The sequence below is a fragment of the Brachyhypopomus gauderio genome, chromosome 4 (assembly GCF_052324685.1).
Source record: "Brachyhypopomus gauderio isolate BG-103 chromosome 4, BGAUD_0.2, whole genome shotgun sequence".
NCBI lineage: Eukaryota > Metazoa > Chordata > Actinopteri > Gymnotiformes > Hypopomidae > Brachyhypopomus > Brachyhypopomus gauderio.
Window position 1 is genome coordinate 2,925,661 of NC_135214.1, and position 17,627 is coordinate 2,943,287.

The 17,627-nt window shown below is 40.0% G+C and overlaps 2 protein-coding genes across 3 annotated transcripts; one reads left to right on the top strand and one right to left on the bottom strand.

The window, feature by feature from the left end:
• Nucleotides 1–333: 333 nt before the first annotated feature.
• Nucleotides 334–9,462, bottom strand: cd247l (CD247 antigen like). Of its 2 annotated transcripts, none has more exons than XM_077001524.1 (8): nucleotides 9,245–9,460; nucleotides 5,803–5,900; nucleotides 5,639–5,689; nucleotides 5,333–5,413; nucleotides 4,680–4,712; nucleotides 1,768–1,821; nucleotides 1,622–1,651; nucleotides 334–1,464 (listed from the first exon to the last, which is right to left on the bottom strand). In XM_077001524.1, the coding sequence occupies exons 1-8, from the start codon at nucleotides 9,300–9,302 to the stop codon at nucleotides 1,387–1,389; spliced, it is 483 nt and encodes a 160-aa protein (XP_076857639.1). In that variant the 5' UTR covers nucleotides 9,303–9,460; the 3' UTR covers nucleotides 334–1,386. The 2 variants fall into 2 exon arrangements, with proteins under 2 accessions (XP_076857639.1, XP_076857640.1); XM_077001525.1 differs by having other exon boundaries at nucleotides 1,397–1,464; nucleotides 1,732–1,821; nucleotides 9,245–9,462.
• A 2,675-nt stretch (nucleotides 9,463–12,137) lies between these two features.
• Nucleotides 12,138–15,524, top strand: lamp1b (lysosomal associated membrane protein 1b). Its single transcript, XM_077001530.1, has 6 exons — nucleotides 12,138–12,489; nucleotides 12,995–13,179; nucleotides 13,571–13,693; nucleotides 14,053–14,119; nucleotides 14,209–14,376; nucleotides 14,845–15,524. The coding sequence occupies exons 1-6, from the start codon at nucleotides 12,429–12,431 to the stop codon at nucleotides 14,982–14,984; spliced, it is 744 nt and encodes a 247-aa protein (XP_076857645.1). The 5' UTR covers nucleotides 12,138–12,428; the 3' UTR covers nucleotides 14,985–15,524.
• Nucleotides 15,525–17,627: the final 2,103 nt, after the last annotated feature.

The following is a 17,627-nucleotide window of genomic DNA, read 5'->3' on the forward strand; positions in this document are numbered from 1 at the left end:
AGTGTTGACATGTTTTGTGTATATTCCCACTTAAATGTGGCAGTAATAAGTGTGTTAATAACCTTGACCAAGACTGTGGTGCTTAAACAGTTAAACGGACAATGCGGTCACATCTTAGTCAGAGAAGTGAACAGTTGAATAGTCCTTCATATGTTTTAGATACTGGCTTGACCCAACCCCCCCCCCCCCCCCCCCCCCACAGTTCTGATTCCTCCTTGTTTGAAGGCATGTATCCTAATAAGCATATTTGTTGCATCTAAAGCAAAGGGCTTTGGCTGTATCAGAGCTTTACAGCATTGGGGATGGGTCAAATGAAACATCAGGTAAACAATACACTTGGCCATGGATTTGTTTATTAGCTAAATTAACTTCAATATAGTAACATTTGCTTTGTACCTCTTTACACATGTAAATTACATGTTGCCAGCATTGAATTTAATTTAGGAATTGACTTAAAAACTATTACATGATGGACTGTTCAGACATAAAATTCATTACTCAGATAAGCTCAAGCGTAAACCTGAGTCTGAGCGCATGTAAAGTGTTTGAGCTCATTCGGAAATCAGCCCCGCATTGAAATGTACGTTCCAGAAACAACTTCCATTTAAACTACATTACTGACTGCATCTAACTTGGAGATGAAACCCAGCATCTTTTAACTTTAAGTAGCTTGATTCCTGCCATTTAAACACAACACAAAAACAGATTACAATGTATCAGAATATTCCTGCATGTTTCCATAACGGCAGATTTAAGGTCATCCATTAGGAGGAAAAGCAAACAACAACAACACAAGCAAACAAAGTAAAAAAAAAAAAAAAGGAAAGAGTGTGTTTTGCATCCAATATCCCACAGTGAGAACTTTCATTTTCTTTGGCCAGAATATTTTACAATAATGCATGACAACCATCGTCTCAGATCTACAGCGCCACCTGTAGGACAAACACCCAGCTGGGCTGCTTCACATGGGCTACAGGTTTATCAGGAAAACGATATAAAATCGTTTATTAAATTACTCGTGACTCTCATTAAATGACCTCATGAGTCTCATGTGGTCATTCAGTTGCATAATCATTAGCATCATTATTTTGATTGGTTTAGACAATAAAATTTCCCATTTTATAGATAACTATACCTTCTCATCACCATGTAACTACAGTTAAGTCATTTTCAATTCTTATTTTTCTTAATTTTTATATCAGGTAATTCATTTGACTTAATACATACTTAATACATTCTTACAAATCTAAAGATAATTTGTCGATCGCTTAGTGACGGAAACACAACTTTACAGACAGGACCGAACTACCAGTGTCCTCCTGCTTGATGGACCCAGTCAGCAGGTATCTGGTGTGTCCCTGCAGACTGTGGAGCAGACCCGTGTGTTTATTTACGCTGTGGTAAAGGAGGAAGACTCTCCATCTCAATGGCCTCGGACGCAGCCTTCCTCTCTGTACCATGAGCCTACAGGGAGTAATGGTATGTTGATCAACCAAGCTTTATATAACCAAGCTACTAATATATTACTTATATATAATATAATATTACTTAAATATATATAATATTACACACTGAGACCCCCCCTATAAAGTGTAGAATGGATCAGTCCACTGCTACTGACCTCTCTGGTTTTGCTCTTGCTTTTGCGGGGCTGTGGAGAGACACACACAACACGTTGGACATGGTGTTCACAAACTCTGCTGGAAGATCCATGCTTACGTGCTATCTTACCTGCATGAAGAATAATCAGGCTCTCTGAACACATACCCTGCTTGTCTTTTTGATCTCCTGGTACTCGTCATTTGATGGTGTCCTCAGTGCCTGCAAATGTAACAAAAATGTATTAGTTTCACCACCTCCAGATGCTTGAGCTGATATAAACAACCACTGAAAGCACTTTACATGGATAAATGATGACACGCAGGCCTCCTGTACGCACAGGCCGCCTGGTCCACAGATAACTAGCGATACGGTTATCTGTAAGATTCACTGCGATCATCCAGGTGAGAAAAGAAGTTTGTGATATTGGTTGTGAATATGAAGAAGTTCGTGGGTCCTCAGCGTTGGAGAGTGAAGCCTATTTCAGGCCAGAGTTGACACAACGCACCCGATACAGACGTATGGATGGATGAATGGTGGCGTAGACGTGAGACAGAGATGTAACGGAGACAAGCGCAGCCCTGCAGTCACGCTGCTAACTGCTACTGCACCAGACACCAGACCTTTAATATGCTGTGGCAGGATGCTGATGAAAACCACAGCTCTCGTACTGAAAGATGCTCTCTGTAAGTAGAGGGGACGCTCAACACAACTGATCAGTGGCACATACGTCTCTCTGATGAATAAACAGATTTGTTGTTGTTGTTGCAGTTGTTGTATTATCAGTTATATCAGTCTTTTTTTATGTTGCTGTAAATATGGTTTCTTTTGTGAACCTTTTTTTGAACTGTATAAATATACAAAAAATTACAAATGTGTAATCTTTTATAAGAATAAAATATTAAATTCATAACAATTCAGTATTACTATTTGTTAAACAATATCCATAAATTGTTTGTAAAATCTTTTGTCCTAAAGTAATTTAGCTGGTTTTCACATGTAATTTGCCCCATTTAAATGTTTTAAATATTTTACAATTGTATTTTTCTTTCATAAATGCACTTTTCTAGAAAGATAAAAGTCTTCCCTTTCCCCAGTCAAACTTTTCCATATCAAAACAATGTTCCATAATAGCCTAATGCTTACATCAGTTATGGTATTGAGCAGATGTTTCACTTGTTGACAATTCTTAGTGTTTGGAGACTCTGGGCAAAATAAGAGCTTTTGACAGAGATAAACTGATGCTACATTTAGTTTCTTTCCTGGATATCATAGGTGTCTCAGTCCACATTTAGAAAGACTGGCGCTTTATGTTTTAATGACCGCCAGTAAAGAACAAAGTTTTCCTACCCTGAGTGTCCTGACCTTCAGGACTTTCCTAAACTTGAGTGTCCTGACTTTCACAGCAGGCTAGTTACTGAAAGGACCTTCATCTGTACAATACCATCTGTACAATACCAACTTTATTTCATCCACATTCGGGTTAAATGGTAGCACCAGCAGGTGTAGGACCACAGAGGCTGTTTGTGAAGGTACCCAAAGATGCTTCTTCAGTTTCAGAGTTTCATATTAGCTTTCCTGCTGCAGAAGCTCACACAACGTACTACACCAATACTGACTTAAAATCATGCTGCCATACAACATAAGCTGAACAGTTAACATAACCATTCAAATCTGAGCAATATCCAAACACACCACGCAATTTCCACAACACTACCTAATGTAAATAATACTAAGACACATTACCATGAAGTCCAAAATAAGTAAAATAATTTTGAAACATAATGTTCTTTTAATATATATAAAATAATGCTTCATTGTTATGAAGAGGAAAATATTTAAAATATTTTTGGAGATAAGAAAGTGCTTATATATCAGTAAGATAACTATTTATTATTATTTATTTATGTATTTGTGTATTTATGTGTGTGTGCGTGTGTACCTATGTTAGATGGCCATATTTCTACTCTATTGGTCTCTACTTAAGCTGCATTAATCAATGCATAGTGAGCATTAACTCTTCTGTATCATTCAACATTTTATCTACTTATTTCTGCTATCCTACATAACTATTGGAATTAAGACCTATTGACACAAAATGGATGTGATTGGTAAAATAGGCCATTTTGATATGTAAAATGTGTAATGTAGAAATTCTGAAACAGAATGCTGTAAACAGTAAAACGGTGCATATAAACTATAGATTGCCCAACTAGTGCTGTACATTCAGCTACACATTCAGAATGAACCGCAGTTTGATGTGGTTTCATTCACCTCATTCACTTTCCATACTATGGAAAATATTATTTCAATCCTGTTCAAATGGACTTTAAGCACACTTGTATATTGAAAGTAGTTTTTGTATCAATGCAAATGTGAATGTTTTAAAATCAAACTATTTAAGCTGTACAGAAATCACAAGTAATACCATGTCTGCACATGCATCATACATTGTAATAAATTGTAAAATTAAATTTTTTACTACAATTGTAGAGAGAGAAAGAGAAAAAGACAGAAAATTTCAAAATTGTAATGAAGTACACAAGGTTTCCAGAGAAAGGAACATTTCATATTTTGACCTTCATCAGCTGTGCAGTGTTTATCTGTTTCTCTAGCAACCTTGTGATCTTCACTGCAACCTCTTTTTCTTTTATATATGTTGGATGGGTGTGACTGTGTGTGTGTGTGTGTGTGTGTGTGTTTTATATGTATATATCCATAAATTATATATGTGTATGTTATGTATATCCATACAAATGCTTGTAAAAACTGTCTGGTCTGCATGCATAGGTGCTTAATTTGATGCACCTGTGGACATGGAGATGATTGGAACACCTGATTCCGATTATTTGGTTGGATGAGCGAATACTTTTGGCAATATAGTGTATGTGTGTTGTATACAGTACACACACACACACACACACACACACACACACACACACACTCTCTCTCTCTCTCTCTCTCTCTCTCTCTCTCTCTCTCTCTCTCTCTCTGTCTCTCTGATCTGATCTACTAGCATGTGACTGTGTACCTAACAGAGTTTTACAGCGTATGTGTTCTGGAGTGAAACATCTCCTCACCTCGTACGGACCTTCTTGTTTCTCTGCTCGATTCTGCAATGAAAACGATGCAGTTGTTTGTTAATCAGCATCTACATGAAGAACACACGTGGACCGTGTGGACCGCTAAAGGGAGATTATAACCTTATATGAGAAATGTTTACCCATGTTTGAATGATCAGGTTGATGATGAGTGCCATAAGAACAGGATGTCAGTGAGTTATGGTGTTCTTTCATTCATTATTAATGGATTGTATAGAAAAAGATTAAGCAAGACCTTAACGAGCACTTGCTATTTGGCTATATGGTGTAATCGTGTCCTGCGTGTCCTGTGTGTTTTTGTGTCCTGCGTGTCCTGTGTGTTTTTGTGTCTTGTGTGTTTTTGTGTCCTGTGTGTCCTGCCTGTTTTTGTGTCCTGCATGTCCTGTGTGTTTTTGTGTCCTGCATGTCCTGTGTGTTTTTGTGTCCTGCGTGTCCTGTGTGTTTTTGTGTCCTGTGTGTCCTGCGTGTTTTTGTGTCCTGTGTGTCCTGCGTGTTTTTGTGTCCTGTGTGTCCTGCGTGTATTTGTGTCTTGTGTGATTTTGTGTCCTGTGTGTTTTTGTGTCCTGTGTGTCCTGCGTGTTTTTGTGTCTTGTGTGTTTTTGTGTCCTGTGTGTCCTGCATGTCCTGCACACCTGCTTGGCAGGACCTCTAGCCTGGCTGGTTGACTGGTCCAGGGTTTGATATGCATCACTCATCTCGTTTGTGTTCAGACCCTGACAAATGCACACACACACACACACACACACACACACACACACACACACACACACACACACACACACACACACACACCATATATAAATAAATATATGAAAATCTTAATGCACAGACAGCATATAGTCAGGTCCTTAATAGCCAGTGCATTTTACTCTTAAAAGCAAACGCGTGTGCACAGATCATTTTTTTGCATGAAGACAACCATACAAGGTGTAACTCACTGTATAGACAGGCTCATTTTTTGCAGGGTCATCAGCCTGTAGCCTTGACAACTAGAATGTCAGAGAGAAAAATAATTAGACACTGGTCCAACACAGGAGCACTTTTTATCTACCTTGTGCTTTGACTGAATGCCTTGTCTGAAGTGTCTGAGAAGCCCCCTCACCTTTATTCTGAAGTATAGTGCAGTGAATACAATACAGTAGAGGAGCAAGACGGCATCCAGGATGTAGCAGGTGATGGGGTCGCTCCATCCAACGGCCTCTGCCAAGAGGTCAGAGGTCAATGGCGTTCAGTTCAGCTCTCTTATATATCAGTGTAGCACTGAGACAAAGTAGCGATGATCAAAAGGATTATTCTGTCTTACTTCTTCTGGTAAGAATGTGCATGGTTCAAAAGCTGCATTCAGTATGTTATAGTTTGGAGTTGGTGGACAGATGAGTGAATTAAAAAAACAATGAATAACAAAAAAAGTAAATCAAATAAAAGGTTAAAATGTCTGCCTTTATGCTGCAGTAATGGAACAAATAATAAATACAAAACAAAAATTAAAAAGTTTAGGACATTTACGCAGCTTTCAGTAGAAAATTAAGCATCCAGTAAAGCAATGTAATTAAGAAGAGAGTGTACACGCTCCTAAATTTAAACCATTAAGATTTCTGCTTTGGTTAAAATCAGTATTCATAAAAACACCAATAGAAAACATTACAGTTTTATATAATGTTATCTAAAAATATATAAAATATATGTAATGCCTTATATTGTTACTAACAAAATGTATAAAATAAATAAATTTATTGTGTACTGCTCTGCAAAGAATGCCTTGGAATGCCAGTAAAGTTTTATTCTATGGATTGCTCCGGATTTGGTGTAACCAGACCAAATACAGTGCTGAGACAAGCCCTCCCAGTCAGAACCAGTCCCAAGCGGTGCCGTGATCTGTCTATGGCTCTGGGTCTATATGAATGTGTTCCCCTGCAGAAATAACACTATCAGACTATTTAATACTGCGACTAGCTGCCATACACTTATTCAGAAAGTGCTCGGACCCCAAAGCCAAAATATCTCCCCATTACTCTAAAAGTAAATCTATCATTCTAAGACTTCAGAAGACCTTTGCAAGGTGTTGTCTATTAATGTTCTCAGTATTAGTGTTAGTACACACAGTGTAAACCTGCAATATATTTAAAAGCAACACAACAAACCGAAGGCTCTGCCGTCAAAGATGTACGATAAGTTCTCTATTGGTAGATGCGTGTCTTCCTGTTAGAGATCTGGCCGGGGCCTGATCTTCTCTGTGGTCTGAGTGTGAATGTAGTTCAGCGGTTTCCCTGTATGAGGTGTGTGCTACAGCGAGGTGGTGGGCCCCTCAGTAAGACCGGCTGGAGGTCCCACTGCACTGCATTTCATGGTCACTGTATATGACGCTGGGGATAAACGCTTCACACTGTGGCCGCACGCCTATGAAAGAGTAAATGAAATACAAGTGCGACTTGAAATTAAATTAATTGCAAACGATTAAAAGGTGTCGGAAATCTACCTCTGAGGAGAGTGTCTGAAAAGGGGGGTTTTGTTTAATGTCGGATCAGATGCAGACACACGCAGTCAACCATGCCACACACTCTTATGGTTGCAAAAACTTGCCTTTAGCTTATTTGGACTGGAGTAGTCTTTGAATAGCCCAGTATTTCGAAGAGTTTTCAAGGTCCGACATAGTGAGAAACTGTTGTCTTTTATATAAACTGTTGTGTTTATTTGCTATTATATAAAATCTAATTAAATTTTGAAATGAATCACACTTATTTTTTGTGCATGTTTATAAGTAAAAGCCCTCATTTAAAGAGTATAAATGGTTGTAGTGGGAAAAAATGGAACTAGGACATAAAGAAAATGCATAAAGATAAAGCAATTTTGGAAGTTATCAAGAATTTAAAACACAAATTATCTGAGAAACTATGATGGTTTTTAGCAAACTATTTTTAGTGTACACTCACACATCATACCACTACTTCTGGTTTATTCAATAATTCTGATATAACCAGATCCGCCTGACACAGTTGCCAAATTTAAAACAAAAACAACAATAATATAGGCAGACATAAATAGATCTATAAAAAACAGAACAGATCTACAGAAAATAACTAGCAAAAGTCTTTTTGTTAGAGTGTAATGATCTAAGAATTGTTTATTTATCTCTTTCAAACTCCACATCCTTGTGAGAGAACATTTTGGAATTTGATGCTTCATGGTGCCAGGAGTCTCATTACGCAATACGCACAACGCTTTTGTTGCATGAAAGCCGTTTCACATCAAAGGAGCTTTTTTTCCAGTGGCAGCAAAAGTGAAAAACAGTGAGTAAACTCACTGAAATATAATGAAAATTAATAGAACTATGAAGGCATATAATATGAGTAATGTTTTCTTTCCACTTTATGTTGTATAGCCAAATAAAATGTTTAGGAAAAAAGTAAATAGAAAATCATAAATAACACGAAACTAACTATAAACAAAACTTTCAGTCATGATTTGCTAAATACAAAATATAGATTACAAAATATAGATTAAAATATAAGTGTTCTGCCTGTTTATCTATAAGAAGTTTCACATTTTACATAAATGAATTGATTATTAAGCAAAACTATCCATTGTGATGCCCCGTGTGACTACTGATCTAAACGGAATACATTAGTAAATAAAAAGCTTTGAATATTTGCAGGTATGGTACACTGCCCTCGTGTTAAAAATCTGATCTGTCATTCTTATTAGGCCTCTAAAACGTTGTAGTATCTATCAAACTTTCCCTACTTTTTACTACAGTTTTACATGACCTGTTTAAGGTTAACTTTCTCCATTAAGTAAGGAAATACCAATGAAAACCATGAAAATTAAAAATCTCATCAAATTAGCATTTGAAATCTAGGCTGAGTTTATTCTACAGCTGAAAGGTGTGGTATATTACACTCCTAATGCCATCATGTTAAATGGTGTTGCACAATGGTGTTGCTCTGTTTAAGGGCAACTTTCTCCATTACCAGGCGAGGAAATAACAATGACGCTAAACATAGCATCTATCAGAATCTGAACTAGGTACTCTGATGTCTATAACGCTACAGATGAAAAAGCTCAGTGTAGCATTTTTGCAACCTCTGTATTTTCTGTGTTCTAGCCCTCACTGAGCGTTTTGCACTCATCTCTAAACAACTCTGTCTGACTCGCATGGCAACAGGCGCTCACAACCTTCATACAGAAGCGGAAACTCACACTCCATATTCATAACACAAAAACATATACCAGATTATTCCTGCACAGTGATGCCAATGGCTAAACTGAATAAATAAAAACAATGCATTTGTACACTGACAGCCTGTGGATTAATACTATAACATACAGGACTTTTGTAGACTCAGGGCCCCACTCTTCATCGTCCTCTCAAGCATCATTATTGTGTGTGTTTTTTCTGAAGAACTCCTCACGATCGCCTGTAGTCTGAAACTCGGTCTTGGCAGTATGTGTTGTGAGTTTGCGATGCTTTGCTATAATTTTACCCATCAGCCACACACTGACATGCATTTAGGTGCTCTTTAATATTAAAAATACTTTTCTCTCACCTGCAGAGGAGAGCAGTGGGACCAGGATGAGCAGGGTTTCTGTCCTCAACACAGCCATCACTTTCCCTGGCTTTACAGAGAAAAACAAAACTGGACGTCTCCCCTTCCTGACACCTGGTCTCACGGAGGGGCTGCGAGCCACACTGCCTTACACACTCGTCTGATTCTTGAAGCCCCTTCGCTAACAGGAAATGGCCCCAACATTCAGATGTGCTGGGCGGTGAGTGACACAGTTCTCAAACACCTCTAAACTCCCATTTCAGCATCTTGAACCCTCTCATCTCACTACCTGTCTCCACAACATTTCCTGTTCATTCAGATATCATTCACACACACACAGTCTCTCTCTGCTTATAGCACATGCGGTTTAATGGCATTATCTACTTTCATAATCTTGGGAAGAGGTATATGCTGCATGATTATCTAATGCAGGATACCATATGTGCCATATCATATTTATTTGAAATGGAAAGTGTGACACTAGCAACCCCCTGCCAGTTAAATATATTTCAGACACTTATTTGTTACAGCTTATGGTTCTCTACTTTAGTATAGAGGGTAAGACAACTTCAGTATGCCACAATAAAATCCGTATATTTTATTGTATCCTACAAGATGGGCTAATGCTTATTTCCTATTCCAGCATTTAGTCCTGAGATGTTTTACTAGCTTATGGTTTTACTAAGGTGATTTATTGGCAATGTAAATTAATTAAATTCTGCTTTGCACTTTAATGCAACTGATTGCGGTGCATTTTTTAGGGCATGTTATACAAAACGTACAGATGAGACCATTTTAGGTTAGAAGGCATCAAGACTCTTGCATCTTATCTGTCATCAGATCAGCGTTCACCTTGATATGTACTAACTGCTTTTTATTCTGTGTCCTTTAGAAAAAGAGGTTCTGATAAAACCAGAGTGTGAGAGTGAGTGAGTGAGAAAGAGAGAGAGAGCAAGAGAGAGAGAGAGAGAGAGAGAGAGAGAGAGAGAGAGAGAGATGTGTGGTTGAGTTTAAAATGTGAAATTATAATCTCATACAACCTCGTTTTGAGAGGTCAGGTTGCTTCAAAGAAGATTTTTGTCACATTATTGTTCATCATATGCTGAAATGGTTTATTTGGCTTAATGCTTCAGTTTGTATTCACTGATCTCACATGTGGAACTAGTTTGTCCTTAAAGTCGACCAAACATTATCAGGTGTAAGTGCAGAAACTCAGTAACTCCATGTAGGAACAGCAAGCGATTCAGAACTAAACTAAATCAGAACATGGCCATTGACTGTAAGAAGTCAACAATTAGGAATGTACATAAAACAACAGATGTTTACAGATGTTGGCAATGCCGCTGCATGTTTATTGCATGTTAATCTTTATTTTAAAAAGATGACACAATATGCTTGAAATTTTAACATTAAAGAATGAAACTATTGCGCGATTAGACAAAACAGGACTCAGAATACAAGAACTATATATTGTGTACTGGTGTGCCATTTTTACTCTGGTAATAGGCAATAAAATTTCATAAACATGCACATTGACAGACAGACAGACACACAATACATCCAATATTAACTCAGCAAGAGGAAAGGATAATAGTGCAAAAGTAAACACTCCAAGTAATGGTTTGCTTTACCCTAAAATCTGCATATAAGCAATTAAATATTTAAGATGGACTAAGCTAGTTACTGTCCGGATAGGTATTTTCAAGTGTAAGTCGCCACCTTGTGGTTAGGAAACGCGACAGCATATTTCACCAGTACATATTCTATATGTTAGGGTGACCATATTTTTGTTTGGGAAAACCAGGACACTGTGTGTAAGTTGTCGAGCAGGGGGGGGTTGCGAACTTAAGTTGTCGAGCGGGGGGGGGGGGGGGGGGGGGGGGTGGCGAACGTAAGTTGTTGGTTCTCAGGGATTCCGTGTCATACAGCGCCGTGCTCAGGGTCCTAGTGCCTGTAGAATTAATGGCCCGATTAACGTAATTTAAAAGCCAGGACATTTCCACAGTTTTAAAAAATATCCCGGGACGCCCGGGACAGGACGTGAAATACGGACATGTCCCGGGAAATACAGACGTTTGGTCACCCTACTATATGTAATAACGCATATAATTATCAGCACGACAGTATGTATGATTCTGGAGAAACCAGCGTGAGTGTTGTGGTTCTGGTTCTTGTCTACTCGCGTAGGTGAGCTGTAGCAGTAAGTCTACACCTCACTGTCCATGCACTTAGGCAGAGAAGCCCACTTAAGTAGGTAAGAAAAATAGAATTTAAATATTCAGTCAGTCCAAAGTGGGCCGAGTTGGACTCTGAATGGGACAGGACGTGGGAGGGAAAGATTTTCTACAACTGAGGTTGTAGAACTTCAAGGTCCAGGTCCGACTGGTTTCCCAGATCCCCTTTACCTTGTGAAAGCGCCCTACACGTTACGTGGGGCAAAAAAACAAACTTTAGCGGATTACAAAATAAAGGTCCGGAATTCGATTCGGGGTACATATTTGAATACCACTATTCTATAATGTTTTGAAAGTTGGTAAATTGCTCAAATAATTTGTTAAAACTATGCTTTGATTTTCCGTGACATATATTCTCATCTTTCTGGTCTTTTAGCTAAGGTTACATCGGCCTAAGTAGAGCAGACAAAATGCTTGTAGGCCTAAGGCGTATTCGGCAGTTTGGCAAAGTCATTGTTGACTATTTAACTTCAGAAGCCGCTCACAGAGATTTGACATCAGCATTGTCAATGTTTGAAAAATCGGGATTCGTTAAAAGATTTGCCGTTTGACTCAGTAAAGTTCACTACCATTATTATTGCTGCGCTCTAACCACGAAGAGCTGGCGAGGTCAACGAGTGGTTGTGCGCATGCGCGGGGTGGTCCGACAGCGCATCTGCGCCCCGTCCGCTCACATGATTCGGGAGTATTTCTTCCTAGTGCGTTTATGAGAAGTCATCGCCGGCTATGAGAAGAAAACAAACCAGCCTAATGCGCATATATGATCAACAGCTAATCTAAATATAAGATAATCATCAGAAAAAAACGATTGCAGCCGGTTTTAAACCATCGCAAGCGCTTCAAGGAACATTTGCGCGTTTTGTGGCAGATCTCTCCGTCCTAGAGCAGCTGCCTTCTGTGAGGGCCCAGTGTGTTGTGATTGAGGTGTGTTTGATTAGTCCACTCGCAGTATGATCAGTTACGCCCGAAAACAGCCCCTGCCCGTTGGGGTAACCTTCCTGCTCGTCTTGGGTGAGTTACACTACAATATAACGCGCGTTCAAGTCCATTTCTGCAGTTACTGAACGTGTTGCGTAACAGCGCCTGGTAACTAAAGCCGAGGGGCTTTGCAACGAGACCATCCCGTCCAGAATTTGGACCCGTAATGGTGCTAGTCCAGTACGTACTGCTTTGTTTTAAACTGTCGGCAAAGTGACCAGGGTCCCTCGTCATGTCTTGCGTGATAACCTTGCCAAGACGCCACATACTGTCTCCAATATTTTACCTGCCCTTTTATTCTATATGTTGTAGCTACATTCTAACATTACTGTACAAAAACCTTGCATATACCAAAAAAGCAAATCTTTTGTATTTGTTGTACATTCTATGGTGAATAATCCAGAAAATCTGTCTGTATTCCACATGATCTGCTCTTAAACAGGCCAGTAGGAATGTGTGTGTACTGATATGCACACCGGCATATCAGAAATCATGACGTAAACACCAATAATGTTGTACACCAATAATGTTGTTACAGCTGTTACGTTACGTCCGAGTTTCTCCAGTGATGCCGTGACCACTACATCTCCTCCGCTTCCTCCTCCACCTCCCAGTAATCCTGAGCGAGGAGACTACAACATTACCAACAATGGCACAGTCTGCCTCATGGCCCACATGGGGTTACAGCTCAACATCACGCACCTCTCTCGCTCCACCACCAAGGTATACACACACGTTCTTAACCTACACAGAACCGTGGCATGCGCTAGAGGGCTATATGGTTTATACAGGACGCTGTTTAAATCGTTAGTTTAGTTGTACCAAAACATTGTCAGCCTTCTAACACCAAGATGCTCCCGGCAAAACAAAATGTTTGTTCAAAGGTGAACCCAAGTGGCAGGATGAGGATATGGGGCGTGATAGCAAGACAGGGTCATAGTCGTGGAGTCACATATGTAGTTTACATATTTTTTTTAGAAGACTTTATATTTATATCAGGAACTCAGCAGTTTGACTTGATGGACTAGAGCTGAGCAGGATAGCAAACTCTATACTATGAGCATGAGAACTGGGAGTTGTATATGATCTCCTCAAACACCCTTTGCTTGTGAAGGCCGTTCAAGTGATTGTGAACCTGCACCCGAACCTGACCACACCTTCTGGAGCCTGTGAGGCCGACAGCTCCACCCTCAAACTGTCAGAGGAGAACATTAACCTGACGTTCATCTTCTCGTTGGTCAGTCCAGTACCTCACACCAAATCTCACTCCTTCATTGTGTTGTGTAATCCTTATTCTAACCCAAGTACTCACTCTCCTCTTTCCTAATCTGGTCAGCCATGTTTACATTTTCCCAGTGTTTCTTTTTTGAGTTTTTTTTTTTAAGATGAGTCATTCATATATCATGTGTAAGCGCACCAAAACACAAAGAAGCTTAATTAAGAGAAAGAAAGGTATGTTTAGACATGTATGTGGGGTATGTCTTTACAGGACCATTGTCTTTGTGTAAAGAATTCGTTACCGAGGTGTGGTCGACGCTTTCTTGTTCTTATAATGCTTTCTTCCTTGTACTTCAATTGTCGCTCATTACCCTTCAGAATTCTACAACAAACAAGTATCACCTGAGTGGACTGCAGCTGTCGGCCAACCTGTCGGACATGGCTCGTGAGTTATTATGGAGCAATTACATGACCTCACCATTAAATCGTTGTCGTGCAATTGCATTGAATGGAACGATCTCCGTGTCCATGCAGAGCCCTTGATTGTTAGCAACTCTAGCCTGGACTACCTGAGTGGAACTCTGGGACACTCTTACATGTGCCGTGCAGAGCAGACCTTCAGCCTTGGGCAGAACTTCTCTCTCAACACCTTCCAGTTGCAGGTGCAACCGTTTGGAGTCACTGGAGATCAGTTTGGAACAGGTAGGCTTTTTTCATTCTCTTTTGTTTTTTTTAACCATGGGTCGCAAGCTTTGTGTACTGCCCGAAAGAATGAGATCGCGAGTACAGGTTTCCTCAGCAGGGTGTCCGGGCTCTCCCTCAGAAATAGGGTGAGGAGTTCGGTCATCCGGGGGAGACTGTGAGAAGAGCCACTGCTCCTGCGTGTAGAGAGGAGACAGTTGAGGTGGTTCGGGCCTCTGGTTCTGATGCCCCCTGTGTGCCCCCCTGGTGAGGTGTTGGAGAGATTACATCACTCGACTATCCTGGGAACGCCTCAGAATCCCCCCAGAAGAGCTGGAAGTAGTGGCTGGGGAGAGGAGACCTGGGCCTCTTTGTTTAGGCTACTGCCCCCGTGACCCAGACCTGGCTAAGTGGATGTAAATGGATGAATGGATTTTTACAAATTCTTCACCGTTTATCCCCTTTTTGGCTTCTGTTATTGCCCTTTAGCTGAAGAGTGTGATCTGGATGAAGACAACATGTTGATTCCCATCATTGTGGGCACTGCTCTGGCTGGCCTGGTGTTTGTTGTGCTTGTGGCCTACTTGGTCGGACGAAAGAGGAGTCACGCCGGCTACCAGACCATCTGAACCTTCTCACCACCTCCCCAGCCAGACTGTGCAGCCGCAATCACTCAGTGGACTCGACACCACCACAGATCTGTCCGGTCCTCTGCTGTCCTTCCTCTCCCATTACCTCTGCTGCCTCGTGTGGAAGTGCATCCTCTGAACTTTTAGTTCTTCATAAAATAGAATAGAATACATAATCTTGTGCCACTCGGGATAGACATTTTGGAGTGGGTTATATCACTACAAGGTCTAGCATTCAGGTCCTAGATTAAGTCTAGGACTTAAATGTCTCTACATTCAGTGTGGTTTTCAGTAAAGGTTAAAATTTGGGGACCACAGTAACAATCTTTGCTGGGCCAATGACAAGCAAACTCATGGATTTATGTAGGGGGAATGTTGCTACAACTAAAAGGGAGTAGTTAACACTTTAATTGTGCCCATATCTTTTAATATATGCTGGATATGAGGATTGAGAGGGTGTAAGGTTGGTGGCCTGAAAAAAAAAAAACTATAGGTACAGACCTGCTAAATGTAGCAGCTAGTTTAGGGATCTTTTGTTTACCAAGATTTAAAGATGCAGTAGATAGGTCACCGTTTGTTTATATTTCCACTGAGAAGCAGATGGAATTTGCTAAGTCAGAGGAGTGTTCATACTCGGTTGCTTAAAAGGCTCATGTGTCTCATATCTGGAGCAAATCCCTTTACCTCATAAACCCCCTAGACACTCATTTAAAGGTGCTTCATGCAAGCTTAAACGGGTAATGGGACCAGTCCCCAACCTGTAGGCATTACATTTACAACATACTTGTTGCAAACACTTGCAGCAAGAGGGAGTTTATAAGGAAAGACAAGTTGACTTTTCACATGTATCTGAATGTGGCATGAGCGCTTGCCTAGAAATTTTGAGACTACGATCACATGTAATGAGCAAGGATACCGTGTTATTTAATGCTGTTTGCAAGAATTTTATGAATATGTCACTAAATGAAACACATTTTACATGTAGCTCATAAGTTCACTTGGTTGTTGAAGTGTAATTTTCTCACTGTTATCCATAAATTCTTCCTCCTTCCCAGCATGCTTAGGGCTTGTGTACATTAAGAAGAAAGGGAGACATTTTGTTACACTGACATGAGCTCACTGGCCATTCAGCGGGTAAATGAGGGTTTGTTAAAACACTAAAATTACAGGATTGTTATTCTAATACAATAATGCCAAGTAGTGTTTGACACTAGATATTGGGGGTGGGTGTGTGTAGAACAATAACTAATTCTCATAAAGGATGCACTGAATAAGGAGTATTATAACCTGTATCTGTGTGTTACTTTCTCTGTCCGTGTTTGTTGGCCTTGGCATGAGAAGCTGTTGAAAAGGGTGTTGAGAATAAAGGCCATCTATCACTATCAATTATCATTATTGTTTGAATATAGGATCTGTTCATTTCCAAGTGCAGTGATCAATAAAAGAACGAATGGAGTTTAATTGGTTTACTGGCATTCGTAACTTTTATAATGTGTAATGGAAATAGTAATACATTTTTTAAAAACACTACATACATTTTCCAGGTGACGGAGAACTGGCATGTAGACCATCAAACACAAAAGTCAATCTCAAAAACACAGTAAATATAAACATTTGATAAACACTTGGAATTGTTACTGTTACAACTATTCTGCCATAGTTATTGTTTAGAAAGGTTTCATTCGCCCAGGAAGAAACCACAATAAAGCAGTGAAAAGAACTTCTGAAATGATAATTCTTTATATCTTTTATGTAATTTTGTGTCAGGTTGCATTTGCTAATACTTGGACATTACACCATTTAGAAGTCTGAAATATAATGCTAAATTAGGAAACAAAATTTAAACCACACTGACCAAGGGCAAAACTGAAAGATGACACTGGATCAATGACCTCCTGGTCATGGGCAAAACAACCTGACACACGGAGTGATGAGGATCTTACTCCATTGGTGATAAAAAAGCTGACAAAGGCTAATAAGGAATTGTGTGTGTGTGTATGTGTGTGTGTGTGTGTGTATATAAAATTCACGTTTAGGGGTCGCCACAGCGGATCAAACTCCATCTGGCCCTGTCCTGAGTGTCCTCCACTGACACACCAGCCACTCTCATATCCTCTACCACCCATCCATAAACCTCCTCTTAGTTCTACCTCTCCTCCTCTTGCATGGAAGTTCCATCCTCAAGACCCTCCTACCAATATACCTCTCCTCCCTCATCTGTACATGTCCAAACCATCTCAATCTCGCTTCTCTAACTTTATCTCCAAAACATGCTACATGTGCTGATCCTCTAATGAACTCATTTCTGATCCTGTCCTTCCTCGTCACTCCAAATGAGAATCTCAACATCTTCATCTTAGACACCTCCATCTCCCTCACCTGTCTCTTTGTCAGTGCCACTGTCTCCAGTCCATACAACATAGCAGGTCTCACTACTGTCCTATAGATCTTTCCTTTCATTCTAGCCGACACCCTTCTATCACAGATCACCCCAGACACTTTATGCCATCCACACCACCCTGCCTGCACTCTCTTCTTTACCTCTTTCACTTCCTCCATTACTCTGTACCCTCGACCCTAAGTAGGTAAACTCGTCAACCTTCACCAAATCAACTCCTTGTAACTGGACCTGTCCACCGTCTG

Excerpts from the sequence above, each read along its gene's own strand:
- cd247l (XM_077001524.1), bottom strand. The coding sequence starts at position 9,302 with ATGGCTGTGTTGAGGACAGAAACCCTGCTCATCCTGGTCCCACTGCTC. Across the intron at positions 4,713-5,332 it reads CTAGAGGTCCTGCCAAGCAG|AATCGAGCAGAGAAACAAGA; the intron begins GTGTGCAGGACA and ends TTTTCATTGCAG. Across the intron at positions 1,822-4,679 it reads AACAAGAAGGTCCGTACGAG|GCACTGAGGACACCATCAAA; the intron begins GTGAGGAGATGT and ends TTACATTTGCAG.
- lamp1b (XM_077001530.1), top strand. The coding sequence starts at position 12,429 with ATGATCAGTTACGCCCGAAAACAGCCCCTGCCCGTTGGGGTAACCTTC. Across the intron at positions 13,694-14,052 it reads TGACGTTCATCTTCTCGTTG|AATTCTACAACAAACAAGTA; the intron begins GTCAGTCCAGTA and ends ATTACCCTTCAG. Across the intron at positions 14,120-14,208 it reads CAACCTGTCGGACATGGCTC|AGCCCTTGATTGTTAGCAAC; the intron begins GTGAGTTATTAT and ends GTGTCCATGCAG.